The following is a 26,038-nucleotide window of genomic DNA, read 5'->3' on the forward strand; positions in this document are numbered from 1 at the left end:
ATCCTGAGTGCACAGTCCTCATACTGCATGTCATCCTCCTTTACTGCAGCCTACCGACATGGAGAGCTCCCTCGGACTCCTTACTCCTTTTCTTCTTGCTCTGCTGCTGCTTTTCCTCCTTAAAAAGTCATTTGGGAATAAAGGAAATCTCCCCCCAGGTCCCAGACCTCTACCTGTCCTAGGGAACTTACTGCAGCTCAAGAGTCGCGAGATACACATCCCCATATTGGAGGTGAGTCTATAGGATAGGGAGAATATAGGTGTATATGTATGTATTCTGGAGGCAGGACATGGGTGTAGGGAGGAAATCCACTCATTGATAAAACAAAATTCTGCACAAAGAATTCATTGATTGACTGTAATAATACAAAGTCCAGTCACAGTAATGCGACCACCTGTCACAATCCAGAATAGCCACCTTTGGCAGAGCGGACCGCTGTGAGACGTGCAGGAAGAGACGGGATGTTGTGATGATGTCACTGGGATGTTGAGCCATGCCGACTCCAGTGCCGTGGCCAGCTGCGCTAGGTTACGTGGTTGAGCATCCATGGCGCCAACAACCTGATCGAGGTGCTCCCACAGATTCTCCATTGGGTTCAAGTCCGGGGAATTCGCTGGCCAAGGGAGTACGGTAAACTCATCCTGGTGCTCCTCTAACCACGCACGTACACTGAGAGCTTTATGACACGTGGCATTGTCCTGATGGTAGATGCCATCATCCTGAGGAAAAACATCTGGCATGTAGGGGTGACCATGGTCCGCAAGGATAGAAGCATATGCGTGCTGATCCATCGTGCCTTCCATAATGATGAGCGCACCCAGATGGCTGATGACACGTGCCTTCTGTGATTGGTTATTTAACATCAAAAGTAGGCAGCGGTCACATTAATAGGACTGGACTGTGTATATACAAGTGACAAAAGGGAATGTTATTGGGGAAAATTGAAAAGCGCAATGGAGCGGAAGTTCTAAGTTCTTGTGATTAGCAACAGAATAGTATACAGAGATACAGAGATTAGTAATAGAATAGTATATAGAGATACAGAGATCAGTAACAGAATAGTATACAGAGATCAGTAACCGAATAGTATACAGGAATACAGAGATCAGCAACAGAATAGTATACAGAAATACAGAGATCAGTAACAGAATAGTATACAGAGATCAGTATCAGAATAGTATACAGAAATACATAGATCAGTAACAGAATAGTATACAGCAATACAGAGATCAGTAACAGAATAGTATACAGCAATACAGAGATCAGTAACAGAATAGTATACAGGGATCAGTAACAGAATAGTATACAGAGATCAGTAACAGAATAGTATACAGCAATACAGAGATCAGTAACAGAATAGTATACAGAAATACAGAGAACAGTAACAGAATAGTATACAGCAATACAGAGATCAGTAACAGAATAGTATACAGAAATACAAAGATCAGTAACAGAATAGTATACAGAGATACAGAGATCAGTAACAGAATAGTATACAGAGATACAGAGATCAGCAACAGAATAGTATACAGAAATACAGAGATCAGTCACAGAATAGTATACAGAGATCAGTATCAGAATAGTATACAGAAATACATAGATCAGTAACAGAATAGTATACAGAAATACAGAGATCAGTAACAGAATAGTATACAGAAATACAGAGATCAGTAACAGAATAGTATACAGAGATCAGTAACAGAATAGTATACAGCAATACAGAGATCAGTAACAGAATAGTATACAGCAATACAGAGATCAGTAACAGAATAGTATACAGCAATACAGAGATCAGTAACAGAATAGTATACAGAAATACAGAGATCAGTAACAGAATAGTATACAGAAATACAGGGATCAGTAACAGAATAGTATACAGAGATCAGTAACAGAATAGTATACAGCAATACAAAGATCAGTAACAGAATAGTATACAGAAATACAGAGAACAGTAACAGAATAGTATACAGCAATACAGAGATCAGTAACAGAATAGTATACAGCAATACAGAGATCAGTAACAGAATAGTATACAGAGATCAGTAACAGAATAGTATACAGCAATACAGAGATCAATAACAGAATAGTATACAGAAATACAGAGATCAGTAACAGAATAGTATACAGCAATACAGAGATCAGTAACAGAATAGTATACAGAAATACAGAGATCAGTAACAGAATAGTATACAGAAATACAGAGATCAGTAACAGAATAGTATACAGAGATCAGTATCAGAATAGTATACAGAAATACATAGATCGGTAACAGAATAGTATACAGCAATACAGAGATCAGTAACAGAATAGTATACAGAAATACAGGGATCAGTAACAGAATAGTATACAGAGATACAGAGATCACTAACAGAATAGTATACAGCAATACAGAGGTCAGTAACAGAATAGTATACAGAGATCAGTAACAGAATAGTATACAGAGATCAGTAACAGAATAGTATACAGAAATACAGGGATCAGTAACAGAATAGTATACAGAGATACAGAGATCAGTAACAGAATAGTATACAGCAATACAGAGATCAGTAACAGAATAGTATACAGCAATACAGAGGTCAGTAACAGAATAGTATACAGAGATCAGTAACAGAATAGCATACAGAGATCAGTAACAGAATAGTATACAGAAATACAGAGATCAGTAACAGAATAGTATACAGAGATCAGTAACAGAATAGTATACAGCAATACAGAGATCAGTAACAGAATAGTATACAGAGATCAGTAACAGAATAGTATACAGCAATACATAGATCAGTAACAGAATAGTATACAGAGATCAGTAACAGAATAGTATACAGCAATACAGAGATCAGTAACAGAATAGTATACAGAAATACAGGGATCAGTAACAGAATAGTATACAGAGATACAGAGATCAGTAACAGAATAGTATACAGAAATATATAGATCAGTAACAGAATAGTATACAGCAATACAGAGATCAGTAACAGAATAGTATACAGAAATACAGGGATCAGTAACAGAATAGTATACAGAGATCAGTAACAGAATAGTATACAGCAATACAGAGGTCAGTAACAGAATAGTATACAGAGATCAGTAACAGAATAGTATACAGAGATCAGTAACAGAATAGTATACAGAAATACAGGGATCAGTAAGAGAATAGTATACAGAGATACAGAGATCAGTAACAGAATAGTATACAGAGATCAGTAACAGAATAGTATACAGCAATACAGAGATCAGTAACAGAATAGTATACAGAGATCAGTAACAGAATAGTATACAGAGATACAGAGATCAGTAACAGAATAGTATACAGAGATCAGTAACAGAATAGTATACAACAATACAGAGATCAGTAACAGAATAGTATACAGCAATACAGAGGTCAGTAACAGAATAGTATACAGAGATCAGTAACAGAATAGCATACAGAGATCAGTAACAGAATAGTATACAGCAATACAGAGATCAGTAACAGAATAGTATACAGAAATACAGAGATCAGTAACAGAATAGTATACAGAGATCAGTAACAGAATAGTATACAGAGATCAGTAACAGAATAGTATACAGAAATACAGAGGTCAGTAACAGAATAGTATACAGGAATACAGAGATCAGTAACAGAATAGTATACAGAGATACAGAGATCAGTAAAAGAATAGTATACAGCAATACAGAGATCAGTAACAGAATAGTATACAGAGATACAGAGATCAGTAACAGAATAGTATACAGAGATCAGTAACAGAATAGTATACAGCAATACAGAGGTCAGTAACAGAATAGTATACAGAAATACAGAGATCAGTAACAGAATAGTATACAGAGATACAGAGATCAGTAACAGAATAGTATACAGCAATACAGAGATACAGAGATCAGTAACAGAATAGTATACAGAGATCAGTAACAGAATAGTATACAGCAATACAGAGGTCAGTAACAGGACAGTATACAGCAATACAGCGATCAGTAACAGGACAGTATACAGAAATACAGAGGTCAGTAACAGGACAGTATACAGCAATACAGAGGTCAGTAATAGGAAAGTATACAGCTTTTCATTTTGGTCTATTATGAAAATAATGATCGTGATGTCATAAATAATATATATATTGTAGCATTCTGGAGCCTCGTGACTCCCCGCCCCCTTGTATGATGTCATCTATGTACAAACACGACCTTTGTCAACGCTCAACACAGGAAAGGTTTTCTAGTAATCGTGTGGTCTAAAAATAGTCAGTTCTGAGTCTAAAGGTCTGAAAATAGAATTTCTGCCCTACAGGGCAAGTAGTAGATACATAAACCCGATATCCTCAGGGAGATACGACCCAGCAGTCACATCTATACAGTCATAGAGGTGGATTTACTAAGGCTGGAGCTCAAAGAATGGAATAAGATGCACCAAAGCCATTGTGAGGCAGAAACCTTCTAATAAATCAAATGCACCAAAGCAAATATCGCTTATTCTTATGTCATACATTGCAGTAAATCTGCACTAAGCCCTGTGTAAGTAGCATAAGGTAACAAATATTGCACTATAAAAGCCTTGCACAAAAACATTCATGTGAAAATCATTAAAAAGGAGTTTTCTGGCTTAGAAAAGTAACTTTTAAATATCCATTCTGTAGTTCTAAGTCTAAAGATCGGGGTCCTACAATCAGAGCCTCCACCATCTCTCTTATCTCGCGGACCCACCATATTCTTGTGTTACATTGACCACTCACTGGTTTCACTGAGCATTACACATCCGTATTCCATGGACATGTTCTGTAAATGTTCTCCACTCCCCGCACAGAGTCCAATAGATTTTATATGGGGCTTTCCACTTGGTCTTTCTTCCATTGGTCCTTCAGAAAGAGAAATGCTCTTATTTTGCTCTTATTTTTCTCCATTTTGCCCATTGCAATCCCATCCATCTATTTTTCACAGATCCAGCACACTGCAAAGCGCAACAATTTTATTTAAAAAAAAAAAAAATGGTCACAAGACATCCCAATCCAGAATAAGGCCGGTTGTTTCACACACTGAACACTTTCTGCTGAGCCCCCTATAGATTACAGGTGATTTTTGTAGGTTAGTCACTGGCGAGTTCCTTGGACTCACCAGGATAATTTTTTTAGGAATCCATCCCCTTCGTAGCACATGAGGACCCACTATGGCACTAAACATGTTCAACCTCAGGCTATTCCATAGCTCTTGTCTAAGTGTTCTCCTGATGTTCATCCCCTACAAGGGTTTGGTCTTCAGGCCAGGGGACCACCAGGTTGTTATCTCTGGGGCAGGGGTGAACCTACCCCTTTTGCCGCCCGAGGCGAACTACAGGGGCGTGGCTGAGGGAAGGGGCGTGGTGAAGTGAAGGGGGCGGGGCTTAGCACCGTTCGCAGGCAGAGAGCAGGCACGGAGATGACCTGCTCTCTGCCTGAGCATGAGGGGAAGCTGCTGGAGCAGCGCTGCTCCAGTGGCCGCGTCAAACTACCGCTCGGTGCTAATCCAGTCCAGGACTGACATAGCGCCGCCTGAAGCGCTCGCTTCAGGTCGCCTCATGGGAGGTGCGGCTCTGCTCTGGGGACAGACATGGTGTTAGTGATAACCAACCCAGGCAGGTTGTGAGACCCTGATACATAGCACCACAAGCAGGAACAAAGTCTTAGGCACAGGCTGAAGTTAGGGCTGGTGGAGTTTGTGCATTGTCTTGGTACAGGCTGAGGTATGGGCTGCAAAACTTTATATGCATAGTCAATATTACAGGTAACAGATCAGGACAAAAAGCAGAAAGTTCGAATACAAGTAGTCAGTGAATAGCAGCAAGCACAAATTCACAGGAACCAGACCAGGCTAGGAACCTGTGTAGGAGAAGGTGCATTATATAACTAGGGACCACTGGGTTTTGGATGGAGACATATTATCCAATGATCCAAGTCACCAAGGGAGCATGAATACTAACTATGTACAAAAACAGTAGGAAAGCTCTCAGGAGGTGTCAGTATTGTGAAGGCTTTGAGCATAAGATGGGTGGAGATGGGACAGGAACTCACTTTATAGACTCAATTTGCAGTAAATGATCTTTTTATTTGTAATTCAGATCATAAAATACAACACAGCCTGGCAGATGGAATAACTCTGAGGAAGTATCATCTGTAACAGCGTACCTGTAGGGAGGGAGACTCCCTCTCCTCTACCATGCAGTCTCCTATGGACAAACTATATATAAGTTCATGGCAATATGCAATTGCATCAGTAGGTACAAGATGTATTTACAAAAGTTGCACACAGACAAGCACCAGGGAAATTCTGGAAACTCTTACTGCCCTCAGGGAACAATAGAGAATATTTACACACTTGTTATATGTTTGGAACCTCTTGTCCCGACCCACAGCCATATGTACGACTATACCCACAAAATGTCCCATTTCTAAGAAATAATATCAAATTATTATGTATAAAAGAAACAACATAAAGTAACGACACGTCTGGTATCGCCACATCCATGACAAACTGTACAATGAAGCTAAAACATTAGTTACCTGTACAGCAAGCATTGTGTAAAAGAAAAACAGAAAAAAAAATTGCCAGAAGTAACCATTTCTTCTCTAAATATTGAATAAAAAGTGATGACAAAGTCCTATACAATGACGAGCAAAAGGGTAACAATTAGAGATGAGCGAGTACTATTCGAAACTCCCATTTCGTATAGCACGCGCCCGTAGGAATGAATGGACGCAGCCGGCACGCAGACTTTGCCGGCGGCTGGCCCCTTAACCCCCTGCGCCGCTTCCATTCATTCCTATGGGTGCGTGCTATTCGAAACGGCCGTTTGACTTGACCTTGTGACTTTCAGGCTCCAGATCTCGCCATCCACTACAGCTTGGAACGTGAGACAGTCATCTCGGCGATCTCAGACATACATGTGACTATTTAGCATATGATTAGTTATGCAGATTCTTGTCATGTGACTCCATTGTTATTGTTACTGTTTTGCTCCTATAAAATCTAAAATGTAATTTTTTGTTAGTATTTTGTAAATCCACCTTTGGCTTTCTGCACTGCCTCTCAATCAGATTCAAGCCTGTCTCTACCGAAATCTAATCCCAGGTGTCTTCTACACGTTCCCAATGTTGATGCCTACTGGCTACGGAGCTTTCACATGCATAACGTAACGCAGTAGCCCCATCGACTGACCAGTATTGGTACTGCAGGTCGATACAACATACAAAATTTGGAACACCCGTTCTTGCTACTTAGTGCTACAATATAAAGGGGGTGGATTATACTGCCTTATATGAGTAATGAGTAATGAGTGCCTGCATTATATGAGTAATGGGGTCGTCCTTCACCAGGATCTAAACCTAAATCATTGCACCCACATCACAAAATTGTAACGAAACTGAATGATAGATATTGTAGCGCTCTATGTGAGTATCGTGTTGCTACTATTGTATTGTTATTTGCCTCTCGCAGGGGCGGATCCAGGACCGAGCGAGCCAGGCAACCTCCTGGGGCCCCACGCCTAGCGGGGCCCTGCATCCCGAACCTAACAAAACGGTCCCGGTCGGCATGCCCCGATTTCAACTCATGAGCTGAATACATAGCCGTTTAAAGCAGGAGCTGTCACAGTTCAGCTCCTGCTTTAATGCTGCTCTCCTGCATTTGTAGCCGCAATGTGATGACGTCAAATCGCGCCTACAACTCTGTGAGCGAGTGAGACTGCGGAGAGAGCGGCGGGGGAGCGATGGAAGGTGAGTGTGTTTTTTTTTGTGTTAAACATTTAGGTGGAACATAATGTAGGGGGGGCCATAAAACTGGGGGCAGATAAGGGAGGGGGGAAGAACGGCATGACACTGGGGCAGATATAGGAGGGGAGAACGGCATGACACTGGAGCAGATGAAGGAGGGGAGAACAACATGACACTGGGGCAGATGAAGGAGGGGAGAATGGCATGAAACTGGAGCAGATGAAGAGGGGAGAACGACATGACACTGGAGCAGATGAAGGGGAGGAGAACGACATGACACTGGGGCAGATGAAGGGAGGGAGAATGGCATGACACTGGGGCAGATGAAGGGGGGAACGCCATGACACTGGGGTAGATGAAGGGGGGAGAGAACAGCATGACACTGGGGAAATGAAGGGGGGGGAGAACGGCATGACACTGGGGCAGATGAAGGGGGGAACGGCATGACACTGGGGAAGATGAAGGGGGGAGAACGGCATGACACTGGGGCAGATGAAGGGCGTGGAGAACGGCATGACACTGGGGCAGATGAAGGGGGGAGAATGGCATGACACTGGGGCAGAGACGGGGGACATGAAACTGTGGGCAGATGAACGGGGGAGAATGGCATGAAATTGGGGACAAAGATAGAGGGGGGGACATGAAACTAGGGGAAGATGAAGGGTGTATATGAAACTGGGGGAGAGATGGAGGGCATATAATTTATGGGTGACTGTAGGAGGATTATACTGTGTGGGAGCACATGAAAAATGAATGAGAATTCATTTCTGAGTGCGCCGCACGTTTTGTCCCTCTTTCTAGTCTTCAAAAGTTGGGAGGTATGGGTTAGAAGCGCCAGACCCCCAGTAAGTAGGGCCCCGCAAAAGTCAATTGTCCAGGGCCCCGCAAACCCTGGATCCGCCACTGGCCTCTCAATGGGTATATCATTACTCTTAGGGCTCGCTCACATGGTGTAACGTGCCGCGTGATGTGGCACGTGTACGCCGCGTGACCCTTTGCGTGCCGTACACGCTCCCATTCATTTCAATGGGAGCGGGGATCGTATGCGCCACACTAGTTTGCGGCCGTGCATTTATTCACGGCCGCAAACTAGCGCGGTGCATACGATCCCCGCTCCCATTGAAATGAATGGGAGCGTGTACGGCACGCAAAGGGTCACGCGGCGTACACGTGCCACATCACGCGGCACGTTACACCGTGTGAACGAGCCCTTAGAACTGTTTTTGGCCATATTGTGACATCCCTTCTTATGGTGTGATTCAAACAGAAGGAAATTCATAGACTTGGCGATTCAATCCCGTGGTCACAGAAGTTCGGGCACTCGTAGTACACATAATATGGGAGCCCTTTTCTGTACTGATGGCTGTACTGTTGTAGGATTGATCAATCTAATGTAATAGCAAATGCATGGTAGAAACTCAAAGCCCATACAGAGATATCGCTCTGATAGACAGCCCGGTATCTTAGTGCCCTCTTTATATAAGGTACCAGTACTATTGGTGCAACTCTGTAACCGCAACCTGTGTAATTCATAGAAGCTTATTTGTCTGTTCTTCCCCTAAAGATGAGTAAGAAGTTTGGACCCGTCTACACCCTATACATAGGCCCGAAGCCTTCTGTGGTGCTTTGTGGGTTCCAGGCTGTGAAGGAAGCCCTTGTGGTCAATGGTGACAAATTCAGCGGACGAGCAGAATTCCCAATAGTGGATATAACCAGCCGGGGATACGGTCAGTCAACGTTTTCAACAATTTGCTAAAATGGTGAATAATATTAACTGTCCTATTACTATAATCTGCAATTCTATAATCCAATTCATGCACAAAACTGTAAAAAAAATTCTGAATTTTACCAAATCTGAGCAGCCATTGGAAATCCCATCGAATAGACATTAGTTACACGAGCTGTTAGGGCTGCCAAAATATCTGATAATCCGTCACCTGCCAAGTCTCTCTGATACCAGATTAAAGGACATTACCAGTTTGTTCCTCTATTCTTCATGCCACATAATATTCTAGAAATGTTTTATACTTATCCATCAGGCATCGCATTCAGTAACGGAGAACGCTGGAAAGAACTGAGGAGATTCTCGCTGAGCACGATGAGGAATTTTGGAATGGGAAAGCGAAGCATCGAGGAGCGGATTCAAGAAGAAATCCAATATCTTCTAGACGTATTCCAAGAAACAAATGGTAGGTGGCTGAGATGGCTAACTGTCTCCTATCTATCTATCTATCTATCTATCTATCTATCTATCTATCTATCATCTATCCATCCATCCATCCATCCATCCATCTATCATCTATCTATCTATCTATCTATCTATCTATCTATCTATCTATCTCCTATCTATCTATCTATCTATCTATCTATCTATCTATCTATCTATCTCTCTATCTATCTATATTTCTATCCATCTGTGCCATGTATGAGATTTCCTGTATCTTGTATCTTGTAAGATAAGAAAAATCTAAATTCATCCACAGAGCTTGTTGATTTAGATGATGATATTTTTATATTGCAGGTTCCCTCTTCAGTCCGGCGTTCTTCATCCGCCGCTCCGTCTCCAATGTCATCTGTTCCGTCCTCTTTGGGAGGAGATTTGAGTACATGGATCCTAAGCTGCAGATCCTGCTGGACCTGGTAGCTGAGAATCTCAGAAGGGTGGACAACATTTGGGTTCAGGTAATAAATCAGATTCTTCTTCCGCCTATTTTTAGGGAATCTTGAACCTTGAAAATACTGCGAGTCCTCACATGGGAGCCCGAAAGACAGAGAGACCATTCTCTATAATAGCAGCTAACTGCCGACATTCGCAGACCCGGTAGACTATAATGAGGTCCACCGGGGGGTCCATTGGGTTTCCACCAGTTCCGCTGTGCAGGACTCTGGCATTGGCACGATAAAGGAGATTGAACCTTCTTTTTATGGCTCTGTCTCCATATTCTAAGGACAGGACAGGACTTTTTTTGAGCTATTTTGGACACACTGAGACGCCATCTTCAAACAGAGACTCCAATGCAGATGTGTACATGGTCTTAAGATGCAGCTAAAAGATCCTTGACACCAAAAAAGAGAAATCTGAGCACAATAAGGAAAGCTGCTTACTGTCTATGATTAACGTCAATGTCACATAGACTCTCCTGACACTCGCTGGGATCTGTGTGAAGCTGCGACGCCCCAATAAGCAGAGTAGAGGCAAGGAGCACAGAAAAACTGAGTATAAACATACAAAGGCAGTGCCGAGACCTGACCCTCCCCGCACCACTTTCTGTTTTCCATCTTGAGCCTATTGGTTTCTAAATACAGACCTTCCTTAGTGACAGGGACTAGGCAAAGTAAGAAGGAGGGAGATACTGAGTAACAGGATCTTTTCAGATGTTTTTTTTTTTTTTATAAATTCTTTATTTATGAAAACAAGGTCACAGAGGAGAGAAAATAAAAGATATATGAATCAAAAACAATCACATAACAAAACACGGGGGACCCAACCGAAACGAGGGTCGCCCGACAAATTCAAAGGCCGGACCTCACCACAACCAACAATACGGGGGAGGAGCGGCCGACACTGCGTCACTACATAAAATGAAAAAGGACGAAGGGGGAACGGAATGAAACAGGAGAAAACCATCGGGGGGGGGGGGGGGGACAAGAGGTAAACTAGGGAGGGGGGGGGGAGGGGAAAGAGAAACGGGGGGAAGCCGACAGGGAGGAGAAAGGAATAGGGAAAAAGGAGAAAAAAGGGGGGAGGGGGGGGAGTCCCGGGACAAACCCACTCCATCAGGCGCGTGCGAACGTTTGTGTGACTGCTCCAGAGAGACCACGTCGGCTATCAGTGCAGCAAGTTCCCTAGACCTCTCCTTTTTCAAGCGAGAGCCATGTTGGATCAGCACCCCCCTGATAACACACTTATGAGCCGCCCAAAGCATAACAGGGGAGGTGTCAGGCGTGTTATTCTCCTTGAAGTAGAGTTCAAGTGCGGAAGTGACTGCCAAGGAAGTTGGCACATCCTGGAGAAGCGACTCATTAAGGCGCCACTGCCAGGATCTAGGCCTCTTCGAGGGGGATGACAGATCAACATGGACCATCGCATGATCAGAGAAAGTTATAGGGTCAATCGTGGAACCCCGCAGCAATGGGACATCCGAATGACGGACGAAAAAATAGTCCAATCTGGAGTAGACATCTCGGGGGTGTGAGTAAAACGAGTAATCCCTACCATCTGGGTGGATCGTGTGCCAAGCATCAATCAGTTGGTGGGAATGAAGAAGTTTACGGACCCGGCATAAAGCACGAGTAGACATGTGCGAGATACCTCGAGAGACATCCAAGGAGGGGTCTAAAGCCAGATTGAAATCCCCTCCAACCAAAAGGGTCCCTTCAGCAAAATCGGATAATTTATCTAAGATGCGCTCTAGGGAACCAATCTGATCCGAATTGGGAAGGTAAAGATTAGCAAAGGTGAATAAGGTGTCCGCCAATTCCCCCTTAACAAACAGGAACCTACCCGAGTGGTCCGACAGAGCTGCTCGATACTTCCAAGCCACTGAACGCCCAATTAAAATGCTAACTCCCCTAGATTTGGATTCAGAAAAACAGCTATGATATACGTCAGGGTATCTTAGAGAGGAAAGAGAGGGGACAGAGCCCTCCCTAAAGTGTGTCTCCTGCACGAAAGCCACAGCCTTTCTTTTACTCCAGAGCAATCGCAAGAGGGAGGACCTCTTTTCAGGAGTATTAAGCCCATTCACATTAATGGAGGAAAAGGTCAGAGAATCCATGGCAGGGGGCCCGGGACCACCCCCAGGGGGAAGGGAGAGGAGGGAAGGCGAGGGGGGAAACAGATGAGGGAGGGGGAGGGAGGAAATCAGGGAAGAGAAGTGGAAGGAATGAGCGGGGGGGGGAGGGGAAAAAGGGAGGGGCAGCGAAAAGAGACGAGAGGGAAAAAAGTAGACAAACAAACAAAAACAAGAGGACAAAAAGCAAACACCTGCTAGAACCGAGCTTAGCTAGCCCAAGCTCGGGCAAACACCAATCAGTGGGAGAAAACCCACTAGAGCAGGTCTCAGGGGCACGCCGCAGAATGCGCCCAGAGAGCCGCTAGAACTAACTAAGTGGGGGAGAGGTAGATCAGAATTCAGAGCTACCCATTCCCACACCGGCAACACAGCAATAATGAAAAAAGAAAAGGGGGTCGCAATTAAAAGCCAGCTGAGGGGGCCAGCCACAATTATAGTGAAGCAAACAGCCCACACCCCGGCCAACCCGGGCGCCCCGTGGAAGAGGCAAATAAAAGGAGCACTCCCAAGCAGGCCACCGTACGGCGAAGCCTCAAAATGTAGAGACAACGACGCAAGGAATGCATACACGGAGCAACCCTGGCAGGCCGGGGGGCAGGAAAGAGGGCGGGCAACGCCGCAAACACACAGGGGGGAGGGGGGGGACAGGAATCCACCCCATGCACCCCCAGGGCATAAAACTTAGCATGAGGAACAAATCGCGGGAGAGACAAAGATACAATAACGAAGAAATACAAAAGAGCATAAAACAACGAAAGTCAGGTGGCCTCGGAGGGCCCAGCACAGTCTAGACTATCGGCCCAGATGAAACGTTCTCCAGAGGGGCCCCCAAGGGGTCCATCCCACGGCGTCCCTGTCGAGGCAGTGGGGGTGAGGAGGGGCCAGCAGCAGATAGAGGGGAAGGGAGTGGGAACTCCAGCCAGTCCGGTAAAGTTAAGTCAGAGATGTCAAGAAAATGGGCGAGATCCTCCACCTGGTCAGGGGAATGTAAAGCGAAGTTGGCGCCATTTCGGCGGATCAGGAGATGAAAGGGGTGACCCCAGCGATAAGTAGCTCCAGAGTCCAGGATTTTGCGGAGAGTAGGCTTCAGAAGACGCCGCATCGCCAAAGTGCGGCGGGAAACATCAGGGAGAAGGGTAATAGAGCCATCTAGGAACGGAACCGGTCCATGGCGCCAGGCCGCCTGAAGAATGTCCTCTTTCTCTTTGTAAAAATGCACCCGGCATAGGACATCCCTAGGATCGGAGGAGGAGGTTCTTTTAGGTCCGAGCACACGGTGGATCCTATCGATATTGATCTCTGTATCCATCGGTCGGGACAGAACGGTGTTGAAAACCGAAACCGCAATAGAGCGGAGCTCTTTGGTGGCAACAGCATCAGGGATGCCCCTCAGTTTAATATTGTTCCGGCGACCCCGATTCTCCTGATCGTCTACTTGTAGGATGAGATGGCGATTAAACGTGCGTTGAGTAGATAAAGAGTCCTCCACTGCAAGGAGTCGTTGATCGATAGAATCCGTGCGTTGCTGTTGAGACGTAACAGAAGACGAAAGGGAGTGAAGGTCCGCCTTGAACCCTGTCAGAATCTTGTCTTGTTTCTCCTCCACTCTGCGCACCATAGCCTCTATGTCTTGTTTAGTGGGCATAGCACGGAGCAATTCCAAGATATCCGATAACTTAGGGCGTTTAGGTCTCCCCTGAGACAGGGAGGCATGTGAGGAAGAACCAGAGGAATCAGAGTCCACGGGGGCCCGAAGGGCCGCCGGAGTAGAAGAAAAATCCAAATCACAATCCGGGGGTCGCTGAGGCCTTTGGGGATCATCCCAGGTGGATAGGGAGGAATGCAGAGTTAGAGAAGCTGACCCAGGGGGGGTCCCAGGGGGGAGAACCGCAGGCATAGTGGAGGAGGCCTGGAGGGTCAGGACCTGGGCCACCGGAGCCAAGGGGTCATCAGGGCCAGGGACCAGAGCTGAGGAGGGGGCCAGGAGAGGAGGCGAACCAACAGTGTCTAGAGGGAGAGGGGAGCCATGTTCCTGGGGCATTCCACCACACTGGGGCACAGGGGCAGCAGGGAGCATCCAGGGACAGCCAGGGCCAGGCACAGTGGAGAGTGAGTGGGGGAGGGGGGCCGCCATGCGGTCAGAGGAGACAGTCCCAGATGCAAGGCATACCTTGTCAGTAGCAGCCCCAGGAGTCCCCATGCCAGGGGAGAGCAGAGCGGAGGCAGTAGAGGAGCCGGACAGGTCCGTAGCTGGGGCCGACCCAGACGGACGGAGCGAGGAGGGAGCCGGAGCTTCAGGCTGCAGGCAGGGGGCGCGCGCCGGCGCCATTTTGGAAGTCCCCGCCGGAGAGCTGGAGGAGGCCGCAGCGAGGAGAAACCTCGCTATCGGAGGATCCATGCGGGCCGGAGTGGAGGATTTTCGGCCCACCCGTCGGACCATCGCGTGGCTGGAGACAGGAGAACGTTAGGACCGGAGAGAAGAGGTAAGTTGCCGACGGGGTCCGGGAGCTCAGAGAGACCGCGTCTTCACAGCGCCATGTCCTAGGCCACGCCCCCTTTCAGATGTTTTTCTGGCCGAAAACAAAAACATTTTTATATAAAGTGCATTAGCCTTTGGTCCAGAATCACAAAAACTATTAAATGAAAGTCATCTTAAAAGATTATACTATTTAAGACTTTATGTTCTGAACCACTTGCAGTATTACGATGACCGTCACCTTTTCTTTGTTGTCACAGTTGTACAATTTCATACCATCCATCCTCAAGTATTTCCCGGGGACTCATCATAAGGTGACCGAGAACTACCAAGCCCAGCTGGACTATGCAGAGGCTATAGTGCGGGAGCACGAGGCTACCCTGGACCCTGACAACCCCCGAGACTACATTGATGCTTTTCTCATCAAGATGCAACAGGTTAGGAAGGATGTAATGTCATCAGACGCAAAATAAACACCCTCAATAACAAAAGCTACACAATGGAATTGCCTGTGGTTAGCCCGATGTGTTATCCAGTAATAGGAAAGTACGGTACAGTTCTGTACGGTTTTCTTTGCATCAGTCACCTCTTTCACATAACAGACAGATTACAATAGAAGTTAACTCCTCTGTAGCTAACACTGCCGACTATAATGACATCACTACTGACAATAGAAGATGTCACAGCTTATCTCCTCCTTCTCCACGGAGCAGAGAGCATGTCTTCTATAGACTACTGTTGTCTGTGGCCCTGACTATTTTGTAAAGCAGATTAACTTGCAGCACTGACCCGGCTCTATCAGCAAAACCTAAAAAAGAATGATCTACTTACGCATCGTGCACGCTGGGCAGGCTTTCAGGGTGTGTCTTCTTCTTTATCCACGCCTCTTCTTCCTCCGATGTCCTCGGGTCCCGTCCTCCTCCGACACTCACTAACTGACATTGATAAAAAAAATAAAAATGGCCTGGGCGTATGCGCAGTAGCCATAGTAGAAGTCGCATGCTACTGCGCATGCGCCCAGGCCATTTTTTTTATCAATGTCAGTTCGCGAGCGCCGGAGGAGGACGGCACCCGAAGACATCGGAGGAAGAGGAGGCGTGGATGAAGAAGACGGTGCACCCTGAATGCCCACCCACCGTGCACGATGCGTAAGTACATAACATTCTTTTTTAGGGTATTATTTTAAAACTGGGAGGTAGTTTAATATAACTTTTACGGTGCCTGAATAGCCTTTTTAAAGGCTATTCACTCATATGTGGGGCTCTATCAGCATGAGTTTGCTGATAGAGCCCCTTTAATAGTTATGTATTGCAGTCTGATACTACACCAGCTTTATCACAGTATCTGATCCTGGACGATCCATCTGCTGTATCCTTACACTTATACTTTAGTCCATGTTTATGCCACTTCTTAGTTGGATTACTTAGTTGGATTGGCACATTTCAGACACAGTTAAGGCACGCTGCTTTTCTTTTAGCCCAAACTGGACACACCATGATGTTCCCAAGAAGCACCACAAATGGGCCACATTTACATCCGTGTCTTCTTGTAACTCAATAGTCAATGTGGGCCAAATTCTTGTCAAATTTTTCAGCCTTAAACATGGCCAGCTCTTAGGAAGTCTTCAGATAATAATGCGACGTCTTTAGACACTGTGATAAATCTGGCACGTTTTAAGTCCATCTATTCTCATTTTCAGACTGTAAGTCTTCCCCATGTGTTATTATTTTTTCAGGAAAGCAAGAACCCACATTCAGAATTCAACTTACCAAATTTACTTTCCTCAGCGTTGGATATATTTTTTGCGGGACAAGAGACCACCAGCGCTACTCTGGGGTACGCGCTTCTCATCCTAATGAAGTATCCAGATATTAAAAGTAAGGGTCTGCCATCCCGCACCAGAGCCCGATATCTCACCCAGGATAGTAGGGTTATAGATTGATCACAAATGACTTTAATTTTCAACCACATTAAAAACAAAAACCTTTGAGGCCAATATCCTCACCCTTGGGGTCACTCTCCTCGTACAACTAACAGATTGAACTTGGCAGCTTTGGGCGGTGTCTACACTATGATTATCGTAAACTCCACAGGACATTGCGTAATTCTTTCTATTTGTCCTCAGTAAAGGTCCAAGCTGAGATAGAGAATGTGATTGGCAGAACCCGGAGGCCTCAAATGGAAGACCGAGCCAAAATGCCCTACACCGAGGCCGTCATCCATGAAGTGATGAGGTTCACTGACTTCTTACCCCTTGGGGCGCCCCGTGCGGTGACAACAGACACTATTTTCAGGGGTTACACCCTGCCCAAGGTAGTAAAAGGCTCTTGTGTAATAGTACATAGGTCCTAATATTTGGGGGTGACCATTGACCTAGTTTCTCGCCCTCTAGGGTACCGTCATAATTCCAGTTTTACACTCCGTATTGTACGACCCAACCGTGTTTCATAAACCCTATGAGTTTGATCCTAAACATTTTCTCGACCACAATGGGCTGTTTAAGAAAAGTGAAGGTTTCATGGCGTTCTCTGCAGGTAGGTGCACACATATATATATATATATATATATATATATATATGTATATATATATATATATATATATATATATATACACTGTATAAATATATCTCACTGGCAAAATGTTGTATCAAGATTGACAAAAAGAAAGAAATAATGCAGTTGGATACAAAATGTCAGATTGTTGCAAAACTTGTCCTGCAGTTCTGTCCCGGGCAGATGTGAATGATAACAGGTGTGGTCTGATCAGACGCTGGGAGTTGCCCCAATTGTGTTTGATGAGCACTATGGCCGGAATATCAAGCCCATACTTGGTTTTACATCTTGGCCCCATGCACTTGGGCTACAAACAGAGCATGTGACAAATAAAAGTGATGTCCCCAGTCTGTGAGACCGAAGTGCTGCTTACCCTGCTTTGTGTGCTGATATGTGGGGGTCCTGGGTTTCAGATCCCCACTGATTAACTATTGATGACCTATCTTATTGATTACCTGTCCCTAAAACCATCTCTGTAATTCAGGAGCCCCTCGATCCACTAAATGAAGAGCCAGTCTTTGTCTTGGTTCTCTGCTCCAGCTAATAGACAGACGTCCATTGTAAGTCGCCTCTCTGTACCCCAATAGTACATTGTGCTGTCCACACTTTAAAAGGACTCGGTAACCAAAGACAATCCCTTTTATATGGAGATTAACTCCCATTACCCCAGAGGACTTCTGGTTTTGCTAACAAAGCCTCATCACTCTATACCGGTGTTGGGGGAATCGCACAAGATATATTGGGAGTTTAGTTTCTGACCACACTTGTTTGATCTGATCCAGAACTTCTATTGTACTGCGGGGTCCCGTCAGAGTCCAGAGTATAATAAGAGGAGGGTCAGGGAAGGTGATCAAACCTAAAAATCTGTCATACTCGCCTCTCCTGGTCTCGGATGTGTCTACTTGATGTTTCTGGTCTAAGGGCCCCAAGGACTACACATTCAGGAGACCAGAAAAGTCCAAAAGAGAATGGTGATCGACACCATAGTGTTTCCACAAATTTTAGGTTCAGCTGGACCAAAAATTTTTGAAAAAGTGATATCGAACCCGACTTGTTATAAACCAGTTTGCCCATTGATGACATAATAGATGACAATAGAGCCCAAATCTAGTCTTGTTGTTTGGGGGAATATCATTAAGTGTCTGTGCTCACAGTCTCCGCAGTCACTCCTACCTAGGTCAGAAGGGTCAGTGTATGACCGCAGGGTCTGGTGATATCTTAGTGATTAGACTATACAGGAATGTGACCAGTCAATAACCTCAATTGCTTCCTATTCCCTGATCTATGAAGAAACCGTAATACTGGGAATAATAACACCGGACATGAATATTCACCTGTATAAACAGACGGACGCACAATGTTCAGGTCGTGTTGATCCGAGGTCACGGGGGCGAGTTGTGTAATCTGGTTTAGAAGGGATATCCTGTAGTGAGTGTAGGGTCACAGGAAGAAAGGGAATCAAATCAGACCCGCAATAAACAAAATAAATAAAAGGTCAGCTCACGTGGCGACGCTTTGTCTTAGGTGGGAAGAAGTAACATAAGTATCTTGGACAGTGAATAATGGCCAATAATCCCTGCATCCTACTGTGCTGGGTGATGGGTTTGGGAGCAGAAAGGTTCCCATATTATTCTTTGGCTCTGCGGCCCCTCATCCCTGGGTGTACCGTATACCTCCGCTACACCCCCTATAGCGTCACCCCCATCTTACTTTACCTACATTACTGACCAGAAAGTCCTCCATTGTTCCCTTATCTCCCTCCAGGAAAGAGATCGTGTCCCGGGGAAGGCTTGGCCCACATGGAGCTCTTCTTATACCTGACATCCATCCTCCAGAGGTTTGAGATTCGCTCGGACGTTCCTCCACCAGACATCGACCTCTCCCCTGAATACAGCGGCCTCGGCAAAATGACTCCAACCTTCCAAATGAGATTCAACCCCAAAGTAGCCGCGGAGTGAAGTTCCTGTTATTTGGGTTGTCATTAAACATAACATTGCAGATATTACTGGACATTCATCCCTTTTATTTTGTCTAATACTCGGAACTTTCAATGGGTCAAACCCTGAAGACATCGCACATCTGTATCTGATACCAGGTCTGCTGAAATAAAAATGTCTCGGTTTTCTTTTCTTGTATTTGATAGTTTTTGTTTTTTCCATTATTATTATTTTTTTAATTACGACTCGTTCCCCACATCATTAAAGGTTATTAATATTAATATTATTTTATACTACGGTTTACATGGACATTGTATCTGCCGTAACATACAAATCTGACTTCCATGATGTAATTTAGAATCTCAGTCAAGCAAACCAATAGAGGGCACTCCCTTTAACATCATGCCGACCTTCTCAGAGGCCTTTGTTTGCAATGATGTTGGGATTTTACCAGGTCTCAGCCAAGGACAGCTGTTTCGATGTACTTGCATCTCATCAGCTTGGCACAGAGAGGACTGACCTGGCAGAGGTGAGAGGCTTAGACAGGGTTAAGGGGATATTGTCACTCCATAGGAAGAGACCACCATATAGGTGTGCGGAGCCTTATTAAGTCATGAGCGCTCCACTGTGCAAAGGAACATGGGAAGAGTATGCAAATCTGACTTCCATGATGTAATTAGGAAGCCAGTGCCTCAGGAATGCACACCAATAGAGGGCGCTCACTGAGAATGTCCCAGTCTATCTTCCATGATGTAATTAGGAAGACAGAGTCTCAGTCAAGCAAACCAATAGAGGGCGCTCCCTTTAACATCATACCTTCTCAGAGGCCTTTGTTTGCAATGATGTTGGGATTTTACCAGGTACAGTCTCTCAGCCAAGGACAGCTGTTTCCATGTGTTGCATCTCATCAGCTTGGCGCAGAGAGGACTGACTTGGCAGAGGTGAGAGGCATGACTCTAAACATGGCAATCAGATAAATCATATAACTATATAAGTATACAGGCAGGATCATATACATATGGGAACCCCAAGAACGGAAACCTAATCTACATAAAAAAGCAGTTATCTGTGGAAACCCACAGACCCCATAGACCATAATGGGATCTGCCAGGTTTCCACCGAAAAAAGCGGAAAAAAAAGAAGGAAATTCTGCTTTCAGGATTTTTCTCTCTGCTTTTTTAAAGTGAATTCAGAGGACAGAAACCAGGAACGTAGATGAGGCTCAGGTGTGAATCCATCCTTATGTGGTCAGAGCGAGAATCACGTGATGTTACCGAGAAGATCTAAGTGAGGTCAACCTGGCTGAATAATATACCTGGAAGGAAAATCTACGTAAGGCTAAGGCCCCACATTGCGGAAACGCAGCTTTTTTTTTTTTGTCGCAGATTTTGTAGCGTTTTTTTTTTTAAGCCAAAGCCAAGAATGGCTACAAAAGAAACGGCTAATATACAGGAAGATCTTATATCTCTCCCTTCTGCTCAATCCACTCCTGGCTTTGGCTCAAAAAACCACAACAAAATCTGCAACAAAAAAAAGCTGCGTTCCCGCAACGTGGGGCCTCAGCCTAAGGAAGGAAAATAACCAAAGGCGCAGTTTTTTTTTTTTTTTTTTTTTTTTGAGGCAATTGCTGATAAAGGAGACTGAGCTGAGATATTCAATAATATCTAAGGAAGGTTTCAGAAGAGCCAATGACTAAATCTATATCTCAGCTGTCAGGTTTAGGTGGAGTTCTTTAAGAGACTGTTCACACGGTAGAAACATCCGAACCAGTCAGCTGCAACCTTACGTCATGGATTCTGCTCCAAATCATCCTTCAGAAAAATATAGGGTTTGGGCAGTGGCGTAACTACCGCCATAGCAGCGGAGGCAGCTGCCACAGGGCCCGGGACATTAGGGGCCCGGCAACAATCGCTACCGCTGCATGTTTTTTGTTTTTTGTTTTTTTAATAGGCCGTTACCGGCTGGAATAACTCCATCTGGTAACAGGCCCTATATACTTACCGATCCTGGCAGGGGCCTTTTTTGGGGAGGAAAAAAAATATTTTTAAATCAAATAGAACAAGATATTGTAAGAAGTCCAGTCTGCTGAAAGGGAAAATGTCCCCAGAAAATCACCTATTCTTTAAAGTATTTGGTGAGATTTTTTTTTAATCATATTATTCTTTAAGCCTCTATCACCTCAGCCCTGCAGATAGATAGGTTATAGTCAGCAGAACCAGTACTGTATATCACCCCAGTCCTGCAGATAGGTAGGTTACTGTCACCAGACCCAGCATATCACCCCAGCCCTGCAGATAGATAGGTTACTGTCACCAGACCCAGCATATCACCCCAGCCCTGCAGATAGATAGGTTACTGTCACCAGAACCAGTATATCACCCCAGCCCTGCAGATAGATAGGTTACTGTCACCAGACCCAGCATATCACCCCAGCCCTGCAGATAGATAGGTTACTGTCACCAGACCCAGCATATCACCCCAGTCCTGCAGATAGATAGGTTACTGTCACCAGAACCAGTATATCACCCCAGCCCTGCAGATAGATAGGTTACTGTCACCAGAACCAGCATATCACCCCAGTCCTGCAGATAGATAGGTTAGTGTCACCATAACCAGCATATCACCCCAGTCCTGCAGAGAGATAGGTTACTGTCACCAGAACCAGCATATCACCTCAGTCCTGCAGAGAGATAGGTTACTGTCACCAGAACCAGCATATCACCTCAGTCCTGAAGAGAGATAGGTTACTGTCACCAGAACCAGCATATCACCCTAGCCCTGCAGATAGATAGGTTACTGTCACCAGACCCAGCATATCACCCCAGCCCTGCAGATAGATAGGTTACTGTCACCAGACCCAGCATATCACCCCAGCCCTGCAGATAGATAGGTTACTGTCACCAGAACCAGCATATCACCTCAGTCCTGCAGAGAGATAGGTTACTGTCACCAGAACCAGCATATCACCCCAGCCCTGCAGATAGATAGGTTACTGTCACCAAAACCAGTATATCACCCAAGCCCTGCAGATAGATAAGTTACTGTCACCAGACCCAGCATATCACCCCACCCCTGCAGATAGATAGGTTACTGTCACCAGACCCAGCATATCACCCCAGCCCTGCAGATAGATAGGTTACTGTCACCAGAACCAGCATATCACCCCAGCCCTGCGGATAGATAGGTAACTGTCACCAGAACTAGCACATCACCCCAGCCCTGCAGATAGGTTAGTGTCACCAGAACCAGCATATCACCCCTGCCCTGCAGATAGATAGGTTACTATCACCAGACCCAGCATATCACCCCAGCCCTGCAGATAGATAGATTACTGCCACCAGAACCAGCATATCACCCCAGCCCTGCAGATAGATAGGTTACTGTCACCAGACCCAGCATATCATCCCATCCTTGCAGATAGATAGGTTACTGTCACCAGAACCAGCATATCACTCCAGCCCTGCAGATAGATAGATTACTGTCACCAGAACAAGCATATCACCCCAGTCCTGCAGAGAGATAGGTTACTGTCACCAGAACCAGCATATCACCTCAGTCCTGCAGAGAGATAGGTTACTGTCACCAGAACCAGCATATCACCCTAGCCCTGCAGATAGATAGGTTACTGTCACCAGACCCAGCATATCACCCCAGCCCTGCAGATAGATAGGTTACTGTCACCAGACCCAGCATATCACCCCAGCCCTGCAGATAGATAGGTTACTGTCACCAGAACCAGCATATCACCTCAGTCCTGCAGAGAGATAGGTTACTGTCACCAGAACCAGCATATCACCCCAGCCCTGCAGATAGATAGGTTACTGTCACCAAAACCAGTATATCACCCAAGCCCTGCAGATAGATAAGTTACTGTCACCAGACCCAGCATATCACCCCACCCCTGCAGATAGATAGGTTACTGTCACCAGACCCAGCATATCACCCCAGCCCTGCAGATAGATAGGTTACTGTCACCAGAACCAGCATATCACCCCAGCCCTGCGGATAGATAGGTAACTGTCACCAGAACTAGCACATCACCCCAGCCCTGCAGATAGGTTAGTGTCACCAGAACCAGCATATCACCCCTGCCCTGCAGATAGATAGGTTACTATCACCAGACCCAGCATATCACCCCAGCCCTGCAGATAGATAGATTACTGCCACCAGAACCAGCATATCACCCCAGCCCTGCAGATAGATAGGTTACTGTCACCAGACCCAGCATATCATCCCATCCTTGCAGATAGATAGGTTACTGTCACCAGAACCAGCATATCACTCCAGCCCTGCAGATAGATAGATTACTGTCACCAGAACCAGCATATCACCCCAGTCCTGCAGAGAGATAGGTTACTGTCACCAGAACCAGCATATCACCTCAGTCCTGCAGAGAGATAGGTTACTGTCACCAGAACCAGCATATCACCTCAGTCCTGCAGAGAGATAGATTACTGTCACCAGAACCAGCATATCACCCTAGCCCTGCAGATAGATAGGTTACTGTCACCAGACCCAGCATATCACCCCAGCCCTGCAGATAGATAGGTTACTGTCACCAGACCCAGCATATCACCCCAGCCCTGCAGATAGATAGGTTACTGTCACCAGAACCAGCATATCACCTCAGTCCTGCAGAGAGACAGGTTACTGTCACCAGAACCAGCATATCACCCCAGCCCTGCAGATAGATAAGTTACTGTCACCAGACCCAGAATATCACCCCACCCCTGCAGATAGATAGGTTACTGTCACCAGACCCAGCATATCACCCCAGCCCTGCAGATAGATAGGTTACTGTCACCAGAACCAGCATATCACCCCAGCCCTGCGGATAGATAGGTAACTGTCACCAGAACCAGCACATCACCCCAGCCCTGCAGATAGGTTAGTGTCACCAGAACCAGCATATCACCCCTGCCCTGCAGATAGATAGGTTACTATCACCAGACCCAGCATATCACCCCAGCCCTGCAGATAGATAGATTACTGCCACCAGAACCAGCATATAACCCCAGCCCTGCAGATAGATAGGTTACTGTCACCAGAACCAGCATATCACCTCAGCCCTGCAGATAGATAGGTTACTGTCACCAGACCCAGCATATCATCCCATCCTTGCAGATAGATAGGTTACTGTCACCAGAACCAGCATATCACTCCAGCCCTGCAGATAGATAGATTACTGTCACCAGAACCAGCATATCACTCCAGCCCTGCAGATAGATAGATTACTGTCACCAGAACAGTATATCACCCCAGCCCTGCAGATAGATAGGTTACTGTCACCAGAACCAGCATATCACCCCAGTCCTGCAGATAGATAGGTTAGTGTCACCATAACCAGCATATCACCTCAGTCCTGCAGAGAGATAGGTTACTGTCATCAGAACCAGCATATCACCTCAGTCCTGCAGAGAGATAGGTTACTGTCACCAGAACCAGCATATCACCCTAGCCCTGCAGATAGATAGGTTACTGTCACCAGACCCAGCATATCACCCCAGCCCTGCAGATAGATAGGTTACTGTCACCAGAACCAGCATATCACCCCAGTCCTGCAGATAGATAGGTTACTGTCACCAGAACCAGCATATCACCTCAGTCCTGCAGAGAGATAGGTTACTGTCACCAGAACCAGCATATCACCTCAGTCCTGCAGAGAGATAGGTTACTGTCACCAGAACCAGCATATCACCCTAGCCCTGCAGATAGATAGGTTACTGTCACCAGACCCAGCATATCACCCCAGCCCTGCAGATAGATAGGTTACTGTCACCAGACCCAGCATATCACCCCAGCCCTGCAGATAGATAGGTTACTGTCACCAGAACCAGCATATCACCTCAGTCCTGCAGAGAGATAGGTTACTGTCACCAGAACCAGCATATCACCCCAGCCCTGCAGATAGATAGGTTACTGTCACCAAAACCAGTATATCACCCAAGCCCTGCAGATAGATAAGTTACTGTCACCAGACCCAGCATGTCACCCCACCCCTGCAGATAGATAGGTTACTGTCACCAGACCCAGCATATCACCCCAGCCCTGCAGATAGATAGGTTACTGTCACCAGAACCAGCATATCACCCCAGCCCTGCGGATAGATAGGTAACTGTCACCAGAACTAGCACATCACCCCAGCCCTGCAGATAGGTTAGTGTCACCAGAACCAGCATATCACCCCTGCCCTGCAGATAGATAGGTTACTATCACCAGACCCAGCATATCACCCCAGCCCTGCAGATAGATAGATTACTGCCACCAGAACCAGCATATCACCCCAGCCCTGCAGATAGATAGGTTACTGTCACCAGACCCAGCATATCATCCCATCCTTGCAGATAGATAGGTTACTGTCACCAGAACCAGCATATCACTCCAGCCCTGCAGATAGATAGATTACTGTCACCAGAACCAGCATATCACCTCAGTCCTGCAGAGAGATAGGTTACTGTCACCAGAACCAGCATATCACCTCAGTCCTGCAGAGAGATAGGTTACTGTCACCAGAACCAGCATATCACCTCAGTCCTGCAGAG

The 26,038-nt window shown here is 45.7% G+C and overlaps 1 protein-coding gene across 1 annotated transcript; it reads left to right on the forward strand.

Moving 5' to 3' along the window:
• Positions 1-22: 22 nt before the first annotated feature.
• Positions 23-19,564, forward strand: LOC142184828 (cytochrome P450 2G1-like). The gene is made up of 9 exons (XM_075259928.1): positions 23-232; positions 9,299-9,461; positions 9,774-9,923; positions 10,256-10,416; positions 15,267-15,443; positions 16,742-16,883; positions 17,132-17,319; positions 17,399-17,540; positions 19,324-19,564. The coding sequence occupies exons 1-9, from the start codon at positions 59-61 to the stop codon at positions 19,515-19,517; spliced, it is 1,491 nt and encodes a 496-aa protein (XP_075116029.1). The 5' UTR covers positions 23-58; the 3' UTR covers positions 19,518-19,564.
• Positions 19,565-26,038: the final 6,474 nt, after the last annotated feature.

The sequence above is a fragment of the Leptodactylus fuscus genome, chromosome 11, assembly GCF_031893055.1.
Source record: "Leptodactylus fuscus isolate aLepFus1 chromosome 11, aLepFus1.hap2, whole genome shotgun sequence".
In the NCBI taxonomy this organism is placed as follows: domain Eukaryota; kingdom Metazoa; phylum Chordata; class Amphibia; order Anura; family Leptodactylidae; genus Leptodactylus; species Leptodactylus fuscus.